The 16,411-nt window shown below is 42.1% G+C and overlaps 1 protein-coding gene across 4 annotated transcripts in view; it reads right to left on the bottom strand.

Annotated features, from left to right (window-relative positions):
* The window catches only part of LOC134310008 (NACHT, LRR and PYD domains-containing protein 12-like), a 54,282-nt gene that overhangs the window by 11,032 nt on the left and 26,839 nt on the right, over positions 1-16,411 (bottom strand). For all 4 annotated transcript variants that reach the window (XM_062991512.1, XM_062991511.1, XM_062991510.1 and 1 more), the window contains one exon: positions 5,782-5,955. In XM_062991512.1, the coding sequence (XP_062847582.1) occupies positions 5,782-5,955 (174 nt within the window). The remainder of the gene's footprint in view (positions 1-5,781; positions 5,956-16,411) is intronic.

Consider the following 16,411-nt stretch of genomic DNA (forward strand, 5'->3'; position numbering starts at 1 on the left):
ACTCATCACATTTACACACACACACACACACACACACACAAGAACTCATCACCATTACATCACACACACACAAACACACACTCATCACAATTACATCTCACACACACACACACACTCACACACACACACACACACACACACACACACAAGAACTCATCACAATTACACACACACACACACACAAGAACTCATCACAATTACATCTCACACATACACACACACACACACACACACACACTCATCACAATTACATCTCACACACACACACACACTCATCACAATTACATCTCACACACACACACACAAGAACTCATCACAATTACATCTCACACAGACACACACAACTCATCACTATTACATCATACACACACACTCACACACACACACACACACACACACACAAGAACTCATCACAATTACACACACACACACACACAAGAACTCATCACCATTACATCTCACACACACACACACACACTCACACACACACACACACACACACAAGAACTCATCACAATTACACACACACACACACACACACACACAAGAACTCATCACCATTACATCACACACACACAAACACACACTCATCACAATTACATCTCACACACACACACACACTCATCACAATTACATCTCACCACAAACACACACACACACACACACACACAAGAACTCATCACCATTAAATCTCACACACACACACACACTCACACACACACACACACAAGAACTCATCACAATTACACACACACACACACAAGAACTCATCACATTTACACACACACACACACACACACAAGAACTCATCACCATTACATCACACACACACAAACACACACTCATCACAATTACATCTCACCACACACACACACACACACACACACACACACACAAGAACTCATCACCATTACATCTCACACACACACACTCACACACACACACACACACAAGAACTCATCACAATTACACACACACACACAAGAACTCATCACAATTACATCTCACACATACACACACACACACACACACACACTCATCACAATTACATCTCACACACACACACACACTCATCACAATTACATCTCACACACACACACACAAGAACTCATCACAATTACATCTCACACAGACACACACAACTCATCACTATTACATCATACACACACACTCACACACACACACACACACAATAACTCATCACAATTACACACACACACACAAGAACTCATCACAATTACATCTCACACATACACACACACACACACACTCATCACAATTACATCTCACACACACACACACACACACACACACTCATCACAATTACATCTCACACACACACACACACACACACTCATCACAATTACATCTCACACACACACACACACACAAGAACTCATCACAATTACATCTCTCTCTCACACACACACACTCATCACAATTACATCTCACACACACAAACACTCATCACAATTACATCTCACACACACACACACACACACACAACTCATCACAATTACATCTCACACACACACACACACACACACACACACACAAGAACTCATCACTCAACTCAAACTCAAAAGAAGCTTTATTGGCATGACAAATAAGGACATTCGTATTGCCAAAGCAAGTTACAGGGAAATATAAACAATAACAATAAGAAAGAACAAAAATATACAGAACAGTTACATGTGCAAAAAATATAGAATAGAATAAAATATTAATAAAAACAGTGCAAAATAATAACAATAAAAAGTATAATATTTACAATAATGAGGTAGTAAAACAATCAGTTTGTGCGTGTGTGTGTGTGTGTGCTTGTGTGTGCGTGTGTGTGTGTGTGTGTGTGTGTGTGTGTGTGTGTGTGTGTATGAGACATGGTCACCCACTGTCCCTCACCTGGTGGCAGGTGTAAGTATAGAGTGCTGCTAGTGTGCAGCTCTCTCTGTGCTCCCCCAGTAGGTGGGGCAGTTTGTCGGGGTCTGGGAGGGAGGTGAAGTTGGGGATGATGTTATTAAATTTGGGGAAGAATTGGGAGCGGACGTGGTGGTACTTGGTACATCGGGTGAGGAAGTGCAGCTCCGTCTCTACTGTACTGAGAGTGCAGTGCTGACACGACCTCTCCTCCCGGGGCAGCCAGGACCGGGTGTGTCGCCCCGTCTCCACGGCCAGGTCGTGTGCGCTCAGTCTGTACCTCGTCAGGGTGTTTCTTAATTTAGGGTCGGATACTGTGCTCAGATAATCTGCTGCACTGTAGTGTCTGTTTAGGGTCAAATAGCACTGCATTTTACTTTGAGTTTTAGTTTCAGTTTCCCAATAATTCAGATATTTAGTTCTGAGTTTTTGTGTAATTTGGTTTATTTTAATTGGGTTTGCAGATTTCTTCTGTTCCTGAGTCTTTATTGTGTTAGTGTGTGTTAGTGGTGTGGCGGCGTGTGTTAGTAATGTGTTTGTGTGTGTTATTAGGGTGTCTGTGTGTGTTAGTGGTGTATGGGTGCAGTGACTCAGGACCAGTTGGATGAGGGGACTGGTATGTTTGCTCAGCTCTTGGTGTTTCAGGGCTTTATAATGATAAGTTTGGGGGTCGCTCTCATTTAGATGTTTCCAGAAGTTGATGCTCTTCTCTGTATGTTTATAATTAGTGGAAATCGGCCTAATTCTGCCCTGCACGCATTGTTCGTGGTGTGTCTGTGCACCTTTAGGATGCTTTTACAGAACTCTGTGTGCAGGGTCTCTAATGGATGTTTGTCCCAATTATGGAATTGATGGTGTGTAAGCGAACCCCAAACTTCACTGCCATATAGAGCACACACACACACACACACAAGAACTCATCACTATTACATCTCACACACACACACACACACACACAAGAACTCATCACAATTACATCTCACACACACACACACACAAGAACTCATCACTATTACATCTCTCACACACACACACACACAATAACTCATCACTATTACATCTCACACACACACACTCACACACACACACACACACACACACACACAAGAACTCATCACTATTACATCTCACACACACACACACACACACACACACACACAAGAACTCATCACTATTACATCTCACACACACACACACACACAAGAACTCATCACAATTACATCACACACACACACACAAGAACTCATCACAATTACATCTCACACACACCTTTGTGTGTGTGTTATAATCTCACCTCAGTATTTCCAGTGTACAGTGTACAGTGTGTGTGTGTGTGTGTTATAATCTCACCTCAGTATCTTCAGTGTACAGTGTGTGTGTGTGTGTGTGTGTTATAATCTCACCTCAGTATTTCCAGTGTACAGTGTACAGTGTGTGTGTGTGTGTGTTATAATCTCACCTCAGTATCTTCAGTGTACAGTGTGTGTGTGTGTGTTATAATGTCACCCCAGTATCTCCAGTTTACAGTGTGTGTGTGTGTGTGTGTTATAATCTCACCTCAGTATTTCCAGTGTACAATGTACAGTGTGTGTATTATAATCTCACCCCAGTATCTCCAGTTTACAGTGTGTGTGTGTGTGTGTGTTATAATCTCACCTCAGTATCTCCAGTGTACAGTGTGTGTGTGTGTGTGTGTGTGTGTGTTATAATCTCACCCCAGTATCTCCAGTGTACAGTGTGTGTGTGTGTGTGTGTGTGTGTGTGTGTGTTATAATCTCACCTCAGTATCTCCAGTGTACAGTGTGTGTGTGTGTGTGTGTGTGTGTGTGTGTGTTATAATCTCACCTCAGTATCTCCAGTGTACAGTGTGTGTGTGTGTGTGTTTGTGTGTGTGTGTTATGTTATAATCTCACTCCAGTATCTCCAGTTTACAGTTTGTGTGTGTGTGTGTGTGTGTGTGTGTTATAATCTCACCTCAGTATGTCCAGATTACAGTGTGTGTGAGTGTGTGTGTGTGTGCGTGTGTTATGTTATAATCTCACTCCAGTATCTCCAGTTTACAGTTTGTGTGTGTGTGTGTGTGTGTGTGTGTGTGTGTTACAATCTCACCTCAGTATCTCCAGTTTAGTGTGTGTGTGTGTGTGTGTGTGTTATAATCTCACCCCAGTTTCTCCAGTTTACAGTGTGTGTGTGTGTGTGTGTTATAATCTCACCTCAGTATCTCCAGTTTACAGTGTGTGTGTGTGTGTGTTATAATGTCACCCCAGTATCTCCAGTTTACAGTGTGTGTGTGTGTGTGTGTGTGTGTGTTATAATCTCACCTCAGTATCTCCAGTTTACAGTGTGTGTGTGTGTGTGTGTGTTATAATCTCACCCCAGTATCTCCAGTTTACAGTGTGTGTGTGTGTGTGTGTTATAATCTCACCTCAGTATCTCCAGTTTACAGTGTGTGTGTGTGTGTGTTATAATGTCACCCCAGTATCTCCAGTTTACAGTGTGTGTGTGTGTGTGTGTGTGTGTTATAATCTCACCTCAGTATCTCCAGTTTACTGTGTGTGTGTGTGTGTGTTATAATCTCACCCCAGTATCTCCAGTTTACTGTGTGTGTGTGTGTGTGTGTGTGTGTGTGTGTGTGTTATAATCTCACCCCAGTATCTCCAGTTTACTGTGTGTGTGTTATAATCTCACCCCAGTATCTCCAGTTTACTGTGTGTGTGTGTGTGTGTGTGTTATAATCTCACCTCAGTATCTCCAGTTTACTGTGTGTGTGTGTGTGTGTGTGTGTGTGTTATAATCTCACCCCAGTATCTCCAGTTTACAGTGTGTGTGTGTGTGTTATAATCTCACCTCAGTATCTCCAGTGTACAGTGTGTGTGTGTGTGTTATAATCTCACCTCAGTATCTCCAGTGTACAGTGTGTGTGTGTGTGTGTGTGTGTTATCTCACCTCAGTATCTCCAGTGTAGTGTGTGTGTGTGTGTGTGTGTGTTATAATCTCACCTCAGTATCTCCAGTGTACAGTGTGTGTGTGTGTGTGTGTGTGTGTTATAATCTCACCTCAGTATCTCCAGTGTACAGTGTTGTGTGTGTGTGTGTGTGTGTGTGTTATAATCTCACACCAGTATCTCCAGTTTACAGTGTGTGTGTGTGTGTGTGTGTGTTATAATCTCACCTCAGTATCTCCAGTGTACAGTGTTGTGTGTGTGTGTGTGTGTGTTTGTTATAATCTCACCCCAGTATCTCCAGTTTACAGTGTGTGTGTGTGTGTGTGTGTGTTATAATCTCACCTCAGTATCTCCAGTGTACAGTGTGTGTGTGTGTGTGTTATAATCTCACCTCAGTATCTCCAGTTTACAGTGTGTGTGTGTGTGTGTGTGTGTGTTATAATCTCACCTCAGTATCTCCAGTGTACAGTGTGTGTGTGTGTGTGTGTTATAATCTCACCTCAGTATCTCCAGTGTACAGTGTGTGTGTGTGTGTGTGTGTGTTATAATCTCACCACAGTATCTCCAGTGTACAGTGTGTGTGTGTGTGTGTGTGTGTGTGTGTGTTATAATCTCACCTCAGTATCTCCAGTGTACAGTGTGTTTGTGTGTGTGTTATAATCTCACCACAGTATCTCCAGTGTACAGTGTGTGTGTGTGTGTGTGTGTGTGTTATAATCTCACCTCAGTATCTCCAGTTTACAGTGTGTGTGTGTGTGTGTGTGTGTGTGTGTGTGTGTGTTATAATCTCACCTCAGTATCTCCAGTGTACAGTGTGTGTGTGTGTGTGTGTGTGTGTGTGTGTGTTATAATCTCACCCCAGTATCTCCAGTGTACAGTGTGTGTGTGTGTGTGTGTGTGTGTGTGTGTTATAATCTCACCCCAGTATCTCCAGTGTACAGTGTGGATTCTTCAGTGCAGCAGAGAGCAGCTTCACTCCTGAATCCTGCAGCTTATTGTAACTCAGGTTCAGATCTCTCAGATTGTTGGAGTTTGAACTGAGAACTGAGGACAGAGCTGCACAACTTTCATCTGTTAGAGAACAATCATCCAACCTGAGAGAGAAAAGATGAAACATCATATTATTGGAATCAGTGTGTGTGTGTTATAATCTCTCCTCAGTATCTCCAGTTTACAGTGTGTGTGTGTGTGTGTTATAATCTCTCCTCAGTATCTCCAGTTTACAGTGTGTGTGTGTGTGTGTGTGTGTGTGTGTGTGTGTGTTATAATCTCACCTCAGTATCTCCAGTTTACAGTGTGTGTCTGTGTGTGTTATAATCTCTCCTCAGTATCTCCAGTTTACAGTGTGTGTGTGTTATAATCTCTCCTCAGTATCTCCAGTTTACAGTGTGTGTGTGTGTGTGTGTGTGTGTGTGTGTTATAATCTCACCTCAGTATCTCCAGTTTACAGTGTGTGTGTGTGTGTGTTATAATCTCTCCTCAGTATCTCCAGTTTACAGTGTGTGTGTGTGTGTGTGTTATAATCTCTCCTCAGTATCTCCAGTTTACAGTGTGTGTGTGTGTGTGTGTGTGTGTGTGTTATAATCTCTCCTCAGTATCTCCAGTTTACAGTGTGTGTGTGTGTGTTATAATCTCTCCTCAGTATCTCCAGTTTACAGTGTGTGTGTGAGTGTGTTATAATCTCTCCTCAGTATCTCCAGTTTACAGTGTGTGTGTGTGTGTGTGTTATAATCTCTCCTCAGTATCTCCAGTTTACAGTGTGTGTGTGTGTGTGTGTGTGTATGTTATAATCTCACTTCAGTATCTCCAGTTTAGAGTGTGTGTGTGTGTGTGTGTGTGTGTGTGTGTTATAATCTCACTCCAGTATCTCCAGTTTACAGTGTGTGTTTGTGTGTGTGTGTTTGTGTGTGTGTGTTATAATTTCACCTCAGTATCTCCAGTTTATAGTGTGTGTGTCTGTGTGTGTTATAATTTCACCTCAGTATCTCCAGTGTACAGTGTGTGTGTGTGTGTGTGTGTGTGTGTTTTGTGTGTGTGTGTGTGTGTGTGTTATAATCTCACCCCAGTATCTCTAGTTTACAGTGTGTGTGTGTGTGTGTGTTATAATCTCACCCCAGTATCTCCAGTTTACAGTGTGTGTGTGTGTGTGTGTGTGTGTGTTATAATCTCAATCCAGTATCTCCAGTTTACAGTGTGTGTGTGTTTGTGTGTGTTATAATCTCACCTCAGTATCTCCAGTTTACAGTGTGTGTGTGTGTGTGTGTGTGTTATAATCTCACCTCAGTATCTCCAGTTTACAGTGTGTGTGTGTGTGTGTGTGTGTGTGTTATAATCTCACCTCAGTATCTCCAGTTTACAGTGTGTGTGTGTGTGTGTGTGTGTGTGTGTGTGTGTGTGTGTGTTATAATCTCACCCCAGTATCTCCAGTTTACAGTGTGTGTGTGTGTGTGTGTGTTATAATCTCACCTCAGTATCTCCAGTTTACAGTGTGTGTGTGTGTGTGTGTGTGTGTGTGTGTTATAATCTCACCTCAGTATCTCCAGTGTACAGTGTGTGTGTGTGTGTGTGTGTGTGTTATAATCTCACCCCAGTATCTCCAGTTTACAGTGTGTGTGTGTGTGTGTGTGTGTGTGTGTGTGTTATAATCTCAATCCAGTATCTCCAGTTTACAGTGTGTGTGTTTGTGTGTGTGTTTGTGTGTGTGTGTGTTATAATCTCACCCCAGTATCTCCAGTTTACAGTGTGTGTGTGTGTGTGTGTTATAATTTCACCTCAGTATCTCCAGTTTACAGTGTGTGTGTGTGTGTGTGTTATAATTTCACCTCAGTATCTCCAGTTTACAGTGTGTGTGTGTGTGTGTGTGTGTGTTTGTTATAATCTCACCCCAGTATCTCCAGTTTACAGTGTGTGTGTGTGTGTGTGTGTGTGTGTGTGTGTGTGTGTGTTATAATCTCACCCCAGTATCTCCAGTTTACAGTGTGTGTGTGTGTGTGTGTGTTATAATTTCACCTCAGTATCTCCAGTTTACAGTGTGTGTGTGTGTGTGTGTGTGTGTGTGTGTTTGTTATAATCTCACCTCAGTATCTCCAGTTTACAGTGTGTGTGTGTGTGTGTGTGTGTGTGTGTTATAACCTCACCTCAGTATCTCCAGTTTACAGTGTGTGTGTGTGTGTGTGTTATAATCTCACCCCAGTATCTCCAGTTTACAGTGTGTGTGTGTGTTATAATCTCACCTCAGTATCTCCAGTGTACAGTGTGTGTGTGTGTGTGTGTTATAATCTCTCCTCAGTATCTCCAGTTTACAGTGTGTGTGTGTGTGTGTGTGTGTGTGTGTTATAATCTCTCCTCAGTATCTCCAGTTTACAGTGTGTGTGTGTGTGTGTTATAATCTCTCCTCAGTATCTCCAGTTTACAGTGTGTGTGTGTGTGTGTGTTATAATCTCTCCTCAGTATCTCCAGTTTACAGTGTGTGTGTGTGTGTGTTATAATCTCTTCTCAGTATCTCCAGTTTACAGTGTGTGTGTGTGTGTGTGTGTGTGTTATAATCTCTCCTCAGTATCTCCAGTTTACAGTGTGTGTGTGTGTTATAATCTCTCCTCAGTATCTCCAGTTTACAGTGTGTGTGTGTGTGTGTGTGTTATAATCTCTCCTCAGTATCTCCAGTTTACAGTGTGTGTGTGTGTGTGTGTGTTATAATCTCTCCTCAGTATCTCCAGTTTACAGTGTGTGTGTGTGTGTGTGTGTGTATGTTATAATCTCACCTCAGTATCTCCAGTTTAGAGTGTGTGTGTGTGTGTGTGTGTGTGTTATAATCTCACTCCAGTATCTCCAGTTTACAGTGTGTGTTTGTGTGTGTGTGTTTGTGTGTGTGTGTTATAATTTCACCTCAGTATCTCCAGTTTATAGTGTGTGTGTCTGTGTGTGTTATAATTTCACCTCAGTATCTCCAGTGTACAGTGTGTGTGTGTGTGTGTGTGTTTTGTGTGTGTGTGTGTGTGTGTTATAATCTCACCCCAGTATCTCTAGTTTACAGTGTGTGTGTGTGTGTGTGTGTTATAATCTCACCCCAGTATCTCCAGTTTACAGTGTGTGTGTGTGTGTGTGTGTGTGTGTTATAATCTCAATCCAGTATCTCCAGTTTACAGTGTGTGTGTGTGTTTGTGTGTGTTATAATCTCACCTCAGTATCTCCAGTTTACAGTGTGTGTGTGTGTGTGTGTGTGTGTGTTATAATCTCACCTCAGTATCTCCAGTTTACAGTGTGTGTGTGTGTGTGTGTGTGTGTGTGTGTTATAATCTCACCTCAGTATCTCCAGTTTACAGTGTGTGTGTGTGTGTGTGTGTGTGTGTGTGTGTGTGTGTGTGTGTTATAATTTTACCCCAGTATCTCCAGTTTACAGTGTGTGTGTGTGTGTGTGTGTTATAATCTCACCTCAGTATCTCCAGTTTACAGTGTGTGTGTGTGTGTGTGTGTGTTATAATTTTACCCCAGTATCTCCAGTTTACAGTGTGTGTGTGTGTGTGTGTGTGTGTGTGTGTTATAATCTCACCTCAGTATCTCCAGTGTACAGTGTGTGTGTGTGTGTGTGTGTGTTATAATCTCACCCCAGTATCTCCAGTTTACAGTGTGTGTGTGTGTGTGTGTGTGTGTGTTATAATCTCAATCCAGTATCTCCAGTTTACAGTGTGTGTGTTTGTGTGTGTGTTTGTGTGTGTGTGTGTGTGTGTTATAATCTCACCCCAGTATCTCCAGTTTACAGTGTGTGTGTGTGTGTGTGTTATAATTTCACCTCAGTATCTCCAGTTTACAGTGTGTTTGTGTGTGTGTGTGTGTGTGTGTTTGTTATAATCTCACCCCAGTATCTCCAGTTTACAGTGTGTGTGTGTGTGTGTGTGTGTGTGTGTGTGTGTGTTTGTTATAATCTCACCTCAGTATCTCCAGTTTACAGTGTGTGTGTGTGTGTGTGTGTGTGTGTGTGTGTGTGTGTTATAATCTCACCTCAATATCTCCAGTTTACAGTGTGTGTGTGTGTGTGTGTGTGTGTTATAATCTCACCTCAGTATCTCCAGTTTACAGTGTGTGTGTGTGTGTGTGTGTGTGTGTGTGTGTTATAATTTTACCCCAGTATCTCCAGTTTACAGTGTGTGTGTGTGTGTGTGTGTGTTATAATCTCACCTCAGTATCTCCAGTTTACAGTGTGTGTGTGTGTGTGTGTGTTATAATCTCACCTCAGTATCTCCAGTGTACAGTGTGTGTGTGTGTGTGTGTGTGTTATAATCTCACCCCAGTATCTCCAGTTTACAGTGTGTGTGTGTGTGTGTGTGTGTGTGTGTGTGTTATAATCTCAATCCAGTATCTCCAGTTTACAGTGTGTGTGTTTGTGTGTTTGTTTGTGTGTGTGTGTGTGTGTGTTATAATCTCACCCCAGTATCTCCAGTTTACAGTGTGTGTGTGTGTGTGTGTTATAATTTCACCTCAGTATCTCCAGTTTACAGTGTGTGTGTGTGTGTGTGTGTGTGTGTTTGTTATAATCTCACCCCAGTATCTCCAGTTTACAGTGTGTGTGTGTGTGTGTGTGTGTGTGTGTGTTATAATCTCACCCCAGTATCTCCAGTTTACAGTGTGTGTGTGTGTGTGTGTGTGTGTTATAATTTCACCTCAGTATCTCCAGTTTACAGTGTGTGTGTGTGTGTGTGTGTGTGTGTGTTTGTTATAATCTCACCTCAGTATCTCCAGTTTACAGTGTGTGTGTGTGTGTGTGTGTGTGTGTGTTATAACCTCACCTCAGTATCTCCAGTTTACAGTGTGTGTGTGTGTGTGTTATAATCTCACCCCAGTATTTCCAGTTTACAGTGTGTGTGTGTGTTATAATCTCACCTCAGTATCTCCAGTGTACAGTGTGTGTGTGTGTGTGTGTGTGTTATAATCTCTCCTCAGTATCTCCAGTTTACAGTGTGTGTGTGTGTGTGTGTGTGTGTGTGTTATAATCTCTCCTCAGTATCTCCAGTTTACAGTGTGTGTGTGTGTGTGTTATAATCTCACCTCAGTATCTCCAGTTTACAGTGTGTGTGTGTGTGTTATAATCTCTCCTCAGTATCTCCAGTTTACAGTGTGTGTGTGTGTGTGTTATAATCTCTCCTCAGTATCTCCAGTTTACAGTGTGTGTGTGTGTGTGTGTGTGTGTGTATGTTATAATCTCTCCTCAGTATCTCCAGTTTACAGTGTGTGTGTGTGTGTGTGTGTTATAATCTCTCCTCAGTATCTCCAGTTTACAGTGTGTGTGTGTGTGTTATAATCTCTCCTCAGTATCTCCAGTTTACAGTGTGTGTGTGTGTGTGTTATAATCTCTCCTCAGTATCTCCAGTTTACAGTGTGTGTGTGTGTGGGTGTGTTATAATCTCTCCTCAGTATCTCCAGTTTACAGTGTGTGTGTGTGTGTGTGTGTGTGTGTATGTTATAATCTCACCTCAGTATCTCCAGTTTAGAGTGTGTGTGTGTGTGTGTGTGTGTGTGTGTTATAATCTCACTCCAGTATCTCCAGTTTACAGTGTGTGTTTGTGTGTGTGTGTGTGTGTGTTTGTGTTATAATTTCACCTCAGTATCTCCAGTTTATAGTGTGTGTGTCTGTGTGTGTTATAATTTCACCTCAGTATCTCCAGTGTACAGTGTGTGTGTGTGTGTTTTGTGTGTGTGTGTGTGTGTTATAATCTCACCCCAGTATCTCTAGTTTACAGTGTGTGTGTGTGTGTGTGTTATAATCTCACCCCAGTATCTCCAGTTTACAGTGTGTGTGTGTGTGTGTGTGTGTGTGTGTTATAATCTCAATCCAGTATCTCCAGTTTACAGTGTGTGTGTGTTTGTGTGTGTTATAATCTCACCTCAGTATCTCCAGTTTACAGTGTGTGTGTGTGTGTGTGTGTGTGTGTTATAATCTCACCTCAGTATCTCCAGTTTACAGTGTGTGTGTGTGTGTGTGTGTGTGTGTTATAATCTCACCTCAGTATCTCCAGTTTACAGTGTGTGTGTGTGTGTGTGTGTGTGTGTGTTATAATCTCACCCCAGTATCTCCAGTTTACAGTGTGTGTGTGTGTGTGTGTGTGTTATAATCTCACCTCAGTATCTCCAGTTTACAGTGTGTGTGTATGGGTGTGTGTGTTATAATTTCACCTCAGTATCTCCAGTGTACAGTGTGTGTGTGTGTGTGTGTGTGTGTGTTATAATCTCACCCCAGTATCTCCAGTTTACAGTGTGTGTGTGTGTGTGTGTGTGTGTGTGTGTTATAATCTCAATCCAGTATCTCCAGTTTACAGTGTGTGTGTTTGTGTGTGTGTTTGTGTGTGTGTGTGTGTGTGTTATAATCTCACCCCAGTATCTCCAGTTTACAGTGTGTGTGTGTGTGTGTGTTATAATTTCACCTCAGTATCTCCAGTTTACAGTGTGTGTGTGTGTGTGTGTGTGTGTGTGTTTGTTATAATCTCACCCCAGTATCTCCAGTTTACAGTGTGTGTGTGTGTGTGTGTGTTATAATCTCACCCCAGTATCTCCAGTTTACAGTGTGTGTGTGTGTGTGTGTGTGTTATAATTTCACCTCAGTATCTCCACTTTACAGTGTGTGTGTGTGTGTGTGTGTGTGTGTGTGTGTGTGTGTTTGTTATAATCTCACCTCAGTATCTCCAGTTTACAGTGTGTGTGTGTGTGTGTTATAATCTCACCCCAGTATCTCCAGTTTACAGTGTGTGTGTGTGTGTGTGTGTTATAACCTCACCTCAGTATCTCCAGTGTACAGTGTGTGTGTGTGTTATAATCTCACCCCAGTATCTCCAGTTTACAGTGTGTGTGTGTGTGTGTGTGTTATAACCTCACCTCAGTATCTCCAGTTTACAGTGTGTGTGTGTGTGTGTGTGTTATAACCTCACCTCAGTATCTCCAGTTTACAGTGTGTGTGTGTGTGTGTGTGTTATAACCTCACCTCAGTATCTCCAGTTTACAGTGTGTGTGTGTGTGTGTTATAACCTCACCTCAGTATCTCCAGTTTACAGTGTGTGTGTGTGTGTGTGTGTCTGTGTGTGTTATAACCTCACCTCAGTATCTCCAGTTTACAGTGTGTGTGTGTGTGTGTTATAATCTCACCTCAGTATGTCCAGTTTACAGTGTGTGTGTGTGTGTGTGTGTTATAATCTCACCTCAGTATCTCCAGTTTACAGTGTGTGTGTGTGTGTGTGTGTGTGTGTGTTATAATCTCACCTCAGTATCTCCAGTTTACAGTGTGTGTGTGTGTGTGTGTGTGTGTGTGTTATAATTTTACCCCAGTATCTCCAGTTTAGTGTGTGTGTGTGTGTGTGTGTTATAATCTCACCTCAGTATCTCCAGTTTACAGTGTGTGTGTGTGTGTGTGTGTTATAATCTCACCTCAGTATCTCCAGTGTACAGTGTGTGTGTGTGTGTGTGTGTGTTATAATCTCACCCCAGTATCTCCAGTTTACAGTGTGTGTGTGTGTGTGTGTGTGTGTGTGTGTGTTATAATCTCAATCCAGTATCTCCAGTTTACAGTGTGTGTGTTTGTGTGTTTGTTTGTGTGTGTGTGTGTGTGTGTTATAATCTCACCCCAGTATCTCCAGTTTACAGTGTGTGTGTGTGTGTGTGTTATAATTTCACCTCAGTATCTCCAGTTTACAGTGTGTGTGTGTGTGTGTGTGTGTGTGTGTGTTTGTTATAATCTCACCCCAGTATCTCCAGTTTACAGTGTGTGTGTGTGTGTGTGTGTGTGTGTGTGTTATAATCTCACCCCAGTATCTCCAGTTTACAGTGTGTGTGTGTGTGTGTGTGTGTGTTATAATTTCACCTCAGTATCTCCAGTTTACAGTGTGTGTGTGTGTGTGTGTGTGTGTGTGTGTGTGTGTTTGTTATAATCTCACCTCAGTATCTCCAGTTTACAGTGTGTGTGTGTGTGTGTGTGTGTGTGTGTGTTATAACCTCACCTCAGTATCTCCAGTTTACAGTGTGTGTGTGTGTGTGTTATAATCTCACCCCAGTATCTCCAGTTTACAGTGTGTGTGTGTGTTATAATCTCACCTCAGTATCTCCAGTGTACAGTGTGTGTGTGTGTGTGTGTGTGTTATAATCTCTCCTCAGTATCTCCAGTTTACAGTGTGTGTGTGTGTGTGTGTGTGTGTGTGTGTGTGTGTGTGTTATAATCTCTCCTCAGTATCTCCAGTTTACAGTGTGTGTGTGTGTGTGTGTTATAATCTCTCCTCAGTATCTCCAGTTTACAGTGTGTGTGTGTGTGTGTGTGTGTGTTATAATCTCACCTCAGTATCTCCAGTTTACAGTGTGTGTGTGTGTGTTATAATCTCTCCTCAGTATCTCCAGTTTACAGTGTGTGTGTGTGTGTGTTATAATCTCTCCTCAGTATCTCCAGTTTACAGTGTGTGTGTGTGTGTGTGTGTGTGTGTATGTTATAATCTCTCCTCAGTATCTCCAGTTTACAGTGTGTGTGTGTGTGTGTGTGTTATAATCTCTCCTCAGTATCTCCAGTTTACAGTGTGTGTGTGTGTGTGTTATAATCTCTCCTCAGTATCTCCAGTTTACAGTGTGTGTGTGTGTGTGTTATAATCTCTCCTCAGTATCTCCAGTTTACAGTGTGTGTGTGTGTGTGTGTGTTATAATCTCTCCTCAGTATCTCCAGTTTACAGTGTGTGTGTGTGTGTGTGTGTGTGTATGTTATAATCTCACCTCAGTATCTCCAGTTTAGAGTGTGTGTGTGTGTGTGTGTGTGTGTGTGTGTGTGTGTTATAATCTCACTCCAGTATCTCCAGTTTACAGTGTGTGTTTGTGTGTGTGTGTTTGTGTGTGTGTGTTATAATTTCACCTCAGTATCTCCAGTTTATAGTGTGTGTGTCTGTGTGTGTTATAATTTCACCTCAGTATCTCCAGTGTACAGTGTGTGTGTGTGTGTTTTGTGTGTGTGTGTGTGTGTGTTATAATCTCACCCCAGTATCTCTAGTTTACAGTGTGTGTGTGTGTGTGTGTTATAATCTCACCCCAGTATCTCCAGTTTACAGTGTGTGTGTGTGTGTGTGTGTGTGTGTGTTATAATCTCAATCCAGTATCTCCAGTTTACAGTGTGTGTGTGTTTGTGTGTGTTATAATCTCACCTCAGTATCTCCAGTTTACAGTGTGTGTGTGTGTGTGTGTGTGTTATAATCTCACCTCAGTATCTCCAGTTTACAGTGTGTGTGTGTGTGTGTGTGTGTGTGTTATAATCTCACCTCAGTATCTCCAGTTTACAGTGTGTGTGTGTGTGTGTGTGTGTGTGTTATAATCTCACCCCAGTATCTCCAGTTTACAGTGTGTGTGTGTGTGTGTGTGTGTTATAATCTCACCTCAGTATCTCCAGTTTACAGTGTGTGTGTATGGGTGTGTGTGTTATAATCTCACCTCAGTATCTCCAGTGTACAGTGTGTGTGTGTGTGTGTGTGTGTGTGTGTGTTATAATCTCACCCCAGTATCTCCAGTTTACAGTGTGTGTGTGTGTGTGTGTGTGTGTGTGTGTTATAATCTCAATCCAGTATCTCCAGTTTACAGTGTGTGTGTTTGTGTGTGTGTTTGTGTGTGTGTGTGTGTGTGTTATAATCTCACCCCAGTATCTCCAGTTTACAGTGTGTGTGTGTGTGTGTGTTATAATTTCACCTCAGTATCTCCAGTTTACAGTGTGTGTGTGTGTGTGTGTGTGTGTGTTTGTTATAATCTCACCCCAGTATCTCCAGTTTACAGTGTGTGTGTGTGTGTGTGTGTTTGTTATAATCTCACCCCAGTATCTCCAGTTTACAGTGTGTGTGTGTGTGTGTGTGTTATAATCTCACCCCAGTATCTCCAGTTTACAGTGTGTGTGTGTGTGTGTGTGTGTTATAATTTCACCTCAGTATCTCCACTTTACAGTGTGTGTGTGTGTGTGTGTGTGTGTGTGTGTGTGTGTGTGTTTGTTATAATCTCACCTCAGTATCTCCAGTTTACAGTGTGTGTGTGTGTGTGTTATAATCTCACCCCAGTATCTCCAGTTTACAGTGTGTGTGTGTGTGTGTGTGTTATAACCTCACCTCAGTATCTCCAGTGTACAGTGTGTGTGTGTGTTATAATCTCACCCCAGTATCTCCAGTTTACAGTGTGTGTGTGTTATAACCTCACCTCAGTATCTCCAGTTTACAGTGTGTGTGTGTGTGTGTGTGTTATAACCTCACCTCAGTATCTCCAGTTTACAGTGTGTGTGTGTGTGTGTGTGTTATAACCTCACCTCAGTATCTCCAGTTTACAGTGTGTGTGTGTGTGTGTTATAACCTCACCTCAGTATCTCCAGTTTACAGTGTGTGTGTGTGTGTGTGTGTCTGTGTGTGTTATAACCTCACCTCAGTATCTCCAGTTTACAGTGTGTGTGTGTGTGTGTTATAATCTCACCTCAGTATGTCCAGTTTACAGTGTGTGTGTGTGTTATAACCTCACCTCAGTATCTCCAGTTTACAGTGTGTGTGTGTGTGTGTGTGTTATAACCTCACC

Source organism: Trichomycterus rosablanca, chromosome 3 (assembly GCF_030014385.1).
Source record: "Trichomycterus rosablanca isolate fTriRos1 chromosome 3, fTriRos1.hap1, whole genome shotgun sequence".
NCBI lineage: Eukaryota > Metazoa > Chordata > Actinopteri > Siluriformes > Trichomycteridae > Trichomycterus > Trichomycterus rosablanca.